Source organism: Melanostigma gelatinosum, assembly GCF_949748355.1.
Source record: "Melanostigma gelatinosum genome assembly, chromosome: 5".
In the NCBI taxonomy this organism is placed as follows: Eukaryota; Metazoa; Chordata; class Actinopteri; order Perciformes; family Zoarcidae; genus Melanostigma; species Melanostigma gelatinosum.
This window is the reverse complement of record NC_136638.1, coordinates 2,661,542-2,670,028: the sequence shown is the minus strand read 5'-3', so window position 1 is coordinate 2,670,028 and position 8,487 is coordinate 2,661,542. Positions and strand designations below refer to the sequence as shown.

At 40.2% G+C, this 8,487-nt stretch overlaps 1 protein-coding gene across 2 annotated transcripts in view; it reads right to left on the bottom strand.

The window, feature by feature from the left end:
- immt (inner membrane protein, mitochondrial (mitofilin)) overlaps window positions 1–3,993 on the bottom strand; it is a 21,711-nt gene extending 17,718 nt beyond the window's left edge. For both annotated transcript variants that reach the window (XM_079269273.1, XM_079269274.1), the window contains exons 1-3: window positions 3,843–3,993; window positions 1,189–1,256; window positions 230–413 (exon numbers count right to left, since the gene is read on the bottom strand). In XM_079269273.1, the coding sequence (XP_079125399.1) occupies window positions 230–413; window positions 1,189–1,256; window positions 3,843–3,884 (294 nt within the window). In that variant the 5' untranslated portion in view covers window positions 3,885–3,993. The remainder of the gene's footprint in view (window positions 1–229; window positions 414–1,188; window positions 1,257–3,842) is intronic.
- Window positions 3,994–8,487: the final 4,494 nt, after the last annotated feature.

Below are 8,487 nucleotides of genomic sequence, written 5' to 3'. Positions count from 1 at the left end.
ACTCCCATATTGATCTGCTTTGTTTTAACCGATACGTATCCATTAAACTGTGTTCCTGATACTGAGGTCCTGCTCAGCACATCTGGAATATAAATAAATGGATTCATATATTTTCCAGCTCTGTGTCGGAGTGAATTTATTTGTTTTCTTGAAACAGTCTGATCTAATGAAGAAGAGAATCCAGCTCTCTCTTATTTATTGCCCAAACATGTTGTGAATCCATCCTGACCTGTTTGTTGATGCCACCTTGAGGAGCAGGTCCCAGAGCCAGACCCAGGAGCCAGCCCGAGTATGGAACATTGTTCTCCACGCCGGCTCTGAACTTGCGGTCCCATTTTGCGTAGAGTATTGTACCTCCAACGCCACCGCCTACTGTCACCAGGCCAGCAGCAACCACTTTAGCAGCAGCACCACTGTGGTGGAGGAAGACAGCAGAGGGAGAGACATGGATCTGAAGTCAGCATGTGGTGTGACAATGAAACCAGCTCTCCATGAGGCTCATTAAAGGCCCAGTTCCAAACCAGCTCCCCACCCACTTCCCCTCCATTACGCGTATCATAAGTGCCATCCCAGACCCTCGTACAAGCGAGCTGACATCCATGCTGCGCTTACTTAACTCTAAAATACTGACAGTACAACTCTGGTTTACACTCGCATCAACACTGTATTTAAAATAACATTCTTATTTACTTTTGTTACAACATTTTAATATTATTCTTGCCTTTTGACACATTTCACAATCATGGATTAGATTTTCAGCATCACTATTTACACTGTTTTATATAGTAGTGTACATAATTTACATATTTGTATCATTATATTTTTCCATATGTAGTGTCATTATATTGCACAGATTTTTACATACTTATTTCTTCATGACTTTTTCTGATAATTTATCTATGAGATGAGATATTACATACATACATACACAGAATATGATCAACTGTAATGTAACTCAATTTCATCTTAATTAAGTATTTCTAATTATGATATATATTTATAATCCCCTAACCAGAGAGAGGGAAGTTCGTCCTAGAGCTACTGTATTCATAAGCTACACTATGAAGAAGCTGCTTCATTGAGCTAGTAGTGTGACTACCGTCATGGAGTGGGAGGGGGAATGGGCGCGATTGGAATTGGCCTGAAACTTTGCACAAATCATTTCTGTACAATGTGTGTGTGTGTTACCTGCTCTCTCCTGCTGTGTAGTGGCGACATTGTTGCAGATTGGTTGGAGGGGTTCTCCTGCAGTTCTTCTACAGAGTGGACAGACGGAGTGAGGAAGAGAGATCGTTGTGTGAAACATGCACATACACACATCTATTATGTACCTGTGTGATGTGTGTAAAATGGCATTCATTTGACACACTATTTAAGAAGTTGTATGACGGTATCAGAGGAGCATTTATGACCTCGGTTAAGAAAGAAAAACAATTCAATGAGAAAATTGATTACACTGCACCTGGCTAAAACGTCTTTTTATTGAAAATTGACATAGTTGAATCTGATTGGTCAGGCCTTGCCTATAGTCGACATAGTCGAGAGTTGAATCATGTTTTCTGTTTAGTTTTTTCGCTCATTGAATTTCCCTCTGTCTATTAAACTCTATGCCTCCATAGAAAAAAATTAAAATAGACCAAATGATTACGTGTTATTATCGCTACACTGTTTCAGAATAATGGACAGAGCTGTGTGTGTGTGCCTATCCATAGGACTGAAACAGAGCGGAGATGGTTAGACAGAGCGACATGGTTTCTTAGTCTGTCTACTTTTGGTGGTTGTAAATAGAACTTTTTGTCCCAATTGTATTTTCTCTTATTGGAGCAGTCCACAGACAGAAGGGAAAGGACGGGAAGAGAAGGGGCAGTCAACAGGAGAGAGACACAGGCCAAATCCCAATGTCCCCCCTAAACCCTCAAACCCTGAACCCTCAAGGACATACTGACGTCACCTGGTAAGTGGTTGAGTGTGAGAGACTGTGAGGGCTTGAGATGGTGTAAATAGGAACGGGACAGCACTTTGCTGCAACATATCATGTTACCATGAAAACGACAAAACATACGATGTATAATTGTGGGTATTTATTTTATACTTTCTACTCCCTGATTTGAACGTCTTCAGGCTCTTTCCTCACATGAGGTAACTCATAATATATTTACTCGTTTTTGTCAAAACAGCTTCAATGACAACATCAAATATTTGATGAATAAATAAATAAATGTCTTTGATTTCATGTTTATTTTTTGTTCCATCTTTAACCCTAAATGTTTCTGAGAAAATTGATTATGACAGGCTGAACACAAGTGAGCCGCCCTCCTCGTTTACCTTTTTTTTTACGTCTCATGCGTCCACTGGTTACCCCGTGTTTAACGTCACATTGCAATGATTTGTGGGTAATTCCCTTAGGCGAAGTCAGCATACGATGCTGACTTACGAAAGGGTTCATAAAGGGCTCAACATGTCTGCGAGAGAGCCCTCAAACACTTGACGATTTGACAGTGGGACATCCCTAAACCCTCACGGACTTCGCGGGAGCGTGCCTCAAAGTCCGTAAGGGGGGACATTGGGATTTGGCCAGACTGCTGTTATAAGCGTAGAAACAGCTATTTCTACCAGCTGATTTTAGAAAATTATTTAGCATCCTGATAGCGCTACATTCTTATGCGAGTGCCCTTATTTATAAATGTAATTTTTTATGTTGTTGTCACATCGCCTTTTCTGAGGTCTACATGGTGATTTATTCACACATACTAACAGTGTTCATTAATACAGGGATTCCCAAAGTGGGGTTCACGAGATACGTGTAGATGTTGGCGTAGTTTACCGATGGAAGATAAGTAGGATCGGCACTGAAACGATCTGCACTCATCGTATAGGAATCCAAGTTACCAATAACCTTCAATTTGGCCAGGTAGCGAACCTTTGATGCACTATCCAGTGATTCAAAGTATGGTATTTTCGCCGCACTTCCTTGTTTACTCGCCGCCATGTAGGATCTGTATGTACTCCAACATGGCGGACAGACCTCGTAACTAAGGAGATCGTGACGTAGGTGAGACCACTCTATAGGATTGATGGGAGCCGAGAGAGCGCAGCATTAGCGTTAGCATTAGGGAAATCCTTCGCAGCAGTGCGCAAGCTGTCTGTGACGCTGAACACACCTCTACCTGCCTCAGCGGCCTGTGAAAGGCTATTTAGCATCGCAGGATTAGTTTTCAGTCCAAGAAGACTCAGCCGTGCATGCCAGTGGCTTTGTGTGTACTCCAACATGGCCGACAGCTAAACTGTGACGTCACACGAGACCACTCAATTGGACACACTCCTGCCTTAATCCTGTAAAATACATGTACCAGAATGAATCATCTTTTGTGATATTTAAAGATTGCAAACTAATTTTAAAAAGTTTTAAATATTAGCGTTGACGTTGGTTGTTATAAAACATGCAGTTTTGTCTTTTACTGACACGAAATAACAATGAAATCTGAAATAAAGACAGTTTTTTGACTTAGCCTCCTGCTCAGTAAGACGTAGCTAGCTCAACTCGTTAGCTCACTTGGGGTTGAAATGTCATTAGCCATATGTCACTTGAAGCTAACCAGCTAGCACCGACATTAAGCATCGTTCTCATCAGCTCTTTCTGACAACAACTTAACGATGAATAAAGAGCAGTGCTCATTCTAAAAATACAACGTGATGGTACATGCTGACGTTAACTATCCGACCTAGTTTACAGTAAAATCCACTGTGGCACCTTGGGCAGTCTGTGGGTCACTGAGTGGTAACATGGTAGCTAGCTCACGGTCGTAAAGAAGGGGCTACAGATGCTAAGGCTCGAGGCTTACCCGGGCTGTGGCGTTAGCTCCTCTCAGACAAGCCCTTAGCATGGTCCACAATCACTTTGTTCTCAAATGTTTATCAATTTAACCTGCACAGAAGCAGTAAATATTTCTTCTCTCGTCCTTCTTTTCGTTTACTTCTTTCACCCCCTCCTTCTTCGTATTCTAAAGTAGTAGTTTAAACGCTTGTGTGCGCAATACTGCCCCCTTCGTCAAAAGGAGACATTACAGTTTTTCTCAATTGCTAAAACACTAAAACCCATTGGCTGAACAAAGTTCTCAGTTGCCTGAACTCATTTAGCTAATTGTGCAGTCTGTTGTCAATACCTTAAACTGTGTCACATGGTAAAACACAATTTGCAGATCTCACTTCGACTTTTCAGCAAAACTCTAAACACATTCTCAGTCTCAAAACACATTCTGCACTCTAATGCACATGTCATCCATACTGGTAAACACAAGTGGCAACAATCAAATACAAATAGAGAACACATGTCATTGATTAAACACAATCACTCAAAATGGATTTCACTTGTATCAAATGATGTGACACAACCAATATAAGCCAGTTCAGAGAGCAAACAGGTGGTTGAAGGTGAGAAGGAGAAAGTCTGAGAATGGATAGAAGAAACAATGTGAGAGGACGAGGACAAGTGCGTATGTGAGGTGGGCGACGAGGAGGAAGAGGAGGACGGCGAGGAAGAGGAGGACGAATAGGAAGAGGAAGACAAAGATTGGAAATATCTGATGAAATTCGAGCAACAGTCATAGACCATGTTACTGGTTGCAGTTTCATATCAACAAAGAACAAGAATTACAGTATCACAGAGACAAAGGACACGTTTGTGAGATGCAGGGTACAGTACTGTAAAAATAGGGGTACAAGGAGGAGGAACAAAAGAAATTGCAAAGAGCAAAGCACAGTAGTCATTTCTGATCAATTTTGAGCTACTGTAATAGAACATGTTTTCGTTCATATGAAATTTGTTTTGAGATTAAAAACCGACTTCTCCCTGAGAACTATATGTTTTGAACAATGTGTTTTCTATTTATTGGTGTATTGTTTACTGACTGCTTGATAGTGTATATTATTTTGATCACTTTGTTTATGATTTGAGAGCAGTGTTTGATTTTGAGCACAGGTAAAACTCCTCGAAGCACACCTCTGCTAACGTGGTTGCCTATTACTGTAATAGAGACTTCCACTGACTTGCTCTGCACATCCGTCAGTGAGCAAGAGGACAACTTCAACTCTGCATGCTTTAGACGAGTTAACACAGGGCTAGCTGTGTGAACACTCAGGTTTGAGATTAATATGGTCGGCTTTATGATATTCAAAGAAAGCTAATTTCTACAAGTGTTTCACTAATGGAAAACAGAACCATCTGCAGAGATCCATCCAGACCAGACAGCACACAAGTCACAATTATGCATTATTTATTGTTCGTCATATTATTTAAGTCACGCAATTTGCTCGCTGAAGGCATAAAGATAGTTTTACTCTTAAGATCTTATCTGCATATTTTACACTCCCTCCCTTCAATTTAATAAAACCTAATCCAACAGGTGCAATATAAGAACTGCTATTACTCTTGCAGCAAAATCCTCAGGGCTGAATCAACTTAATAGAATAGTAGAAATGGAGCAAAGGCGGGCTGTGAGTTTCCACAGTAAACCTGTGGTTGATCAAAGGACAAAGCTGACACTAATTCAACTCAGCAGCTGATCTGTTTGCAAAGCAACATTTTACCTCCATCAAGGCAACTGGATTAGTTACGGACCTTCAAAGTTCTGCTCATAAATAGTTATGTATGTTTTTGTGTTGTTCCTTACTGTTATGTCATCTATCTTGTTAGGGCCCGAGCACCGACGTAGTTTTCACTCTGGGCAACATCAGCATCACGGTCGCCCTCAAAGGGCCGGTTGTAACTCTAACACAGTATAACTGTAACTACTCCCTAACATTGTTAAATAACTCTCTCTGCATTTGATTATTGTTTATTCAAGTGTACAAATATTGTACATGCAGTTATATAAATGAAAAATTATATTTAAACACATTTCTGTCATTATAACTTAAATCATTTTAATTGAGGGTTAAGAAACCCACATGACTCTATCAAAGATCAAACTATTAAAGAAAATAACAAAGACAAATATCAAACACAAGTTATGACATTAACTTTGTTCAAAGCTGTTTGTGTCACCTCTCTGCATCACTAATGTTCCTCCCTGTCGTCGTCCTGTGCATGCAGCTACATCCAAGAGCTGCTCACTGAGAGTCAGGTCTGATGAACATGATAGATGATGTATCCGTGTTGTCTGTGCTTTCATCAACAGTTCATTACAAACACAAGTACCTGCTCGTCTCTTAGCTAGCTGTGTTGTTAGATTGCTGCTAGTTCATCAACTCGGTCTGCGATGGTGTTTCTTCACAAACTGACATTTGTAAAAGTCTGTATCTGGTCGGAGCTCTGCTCACATACCTTCAGCATGCACTGGGCTGTAGCTGTGTAAATATATTCTGCTGTGATTTCAGTCTGCCTTTTAATTCTTGGACAGTTTGATGTTTTTCTTGGAGGCTGTTATGATTCAGGGACCTCCTAGACCAGTGATTCTCAACTGGTGGGTCCACGACCCAAAAGTGGGTCGTGGACCCATTTTCACCCATTTGACTGACCAAAAAAAAAAAAATTATTTTATTTTGAAGGGCATTTTTTATGCAGCGGAATTATTCCAGCATTTACGGCACTTGTTCAGCGGTGCAGGAAAAACACCGACCAATGCGTTGTGAATCACATCACGTGATACAGCTCATCCAATCAAATATGGGTATTGTGATGAGTTTCCTGACTTGAGTGAGATGTACACACACCGTGACACACAGGGAGAGACGAGGACATATGAGCAGAGCAGGACTATTGAGTTGTGAAAGTCAAATCATAGGACGATTTCCAAAAGAGAAATTGGCCAGAGAGACCAGAGTCATAGAGGTGAATTCTTCCAACACGAAATTCTCTTTTTAGAAGATGAGAAAAATATAATATTGTGGCCTTTTCACTTCATCCTGAATGGACTGAATTTAAAGCTGCAGGGCATTTCAGGGAAAATAATTTTTCTGAAATTATTTTCGTTTACGAAATTTATTTTTTAACCCAGCCGTTATTTTACTTGAAATGAGAAGAACATTCATTCATGTATTTCTATGTATTATTTATAATCCATCCAGTTACATTTGAAAAATTTGAATCATATTTGTTAAAATATAATTGATGTGTACTTTCTTTATTTGATTTGGCAGTTGTTTACCACACAGATACGTTACTACTACTAGACTTATATAAAATCTGAGCAATCTCCCCATTCACTTGAATGGGGTTCCGGCATGAAGAGAGCAAAAAAAAAACACTTAACTTTGGGCCCATATTGACGAGCCATACTTTAACGTAGAAACATGATTCAAAGTTTAAAACGTAGACAGAACGCTGGACTTTATTGAGCCCAAGGGACATTTTGATAGCTAGCACAGTTTTCATGAAGTCACAGATTAAGTTTCAGGAAAATTTTGGGTCTGTTTCAGATTTTATAATGGGTGTGTATTGCACGGCTCGTTAAGAGCTGGAGTGAGAGCATAACTATCAGAGTGGAGCGGAGCAGGAAAATATTCTGTGATTTTTCCAAACAAATTGCTCCAGCTCCCACAATTTTTACTCTTTATACACCATTTATGGCCCAAAAGCTTGGAAATGTTGTGCTGGCCGCAGTAAAGTGACTATGGAATCCAACAGATTTACACATTTGGCTCAAAGTATCCATATTTTGGCACTCAGACTCCTGCTAATTTGTTAAAGAGGCAGGGGTTTTGTTCACAATCACTGATTACTGTAATGTTTCTTAATCAGTCTGCCTCTAACACCAGGCAACCAGTTACACACACACATGCAGGCTCTCTCGCTCTCTCTACACACACACACACACACACACACACAGATATTCAGTCAAAGGCATTTTTCGACCTCCTGTCTGTCTGTCTCTCTCTCTCTATCATAAAGTCATTCAGGTCTTTTAGACTCTAGAGAACCCCCCCACCCCACCCCCTCCCATTTCAAAATAAAAGCCCCAGAGTGAATTCTAACTGGAATGCTTGTGATGAAGCCTGTCATTTAATAACCTGTTTGTGTGTCAAACATTATGAATATGTCTCCTCTCCCCCACCCAGTGCCACCCTTTCAAAATAAAAGCCCCATAGAGTAACAGTATCTTAACATGAAGCTCAGAATGAGGTTTGTACAGAAATAATGAGAGCACCATCTCCCATGATTTCCAAAGGCTTCTCAAACAAATGTATTCATGTCAGATACAGAAATGATGGGAGGCTTCTCAAACAAAGATCTACCGGTACATGTCCAGTACAGAAATGACCGGAGCCATTTGTGGACTGTCCATCACGAATACAAGATTCAATCCAAGAGTATGAATCTAAAATGCAGAAAAGAGATATATCAATCGAACCTCAACGAAACTACCGGTAACATCGCCGTGTGTAGCTATTTATTGCGACGTCTTCGGGCAGTAGAAGCCACACTGTCAAAATTTCTTGCGAAATTTTCTAGTTATTATAAAAGACAATGACACATCCAATTTTTTTTAA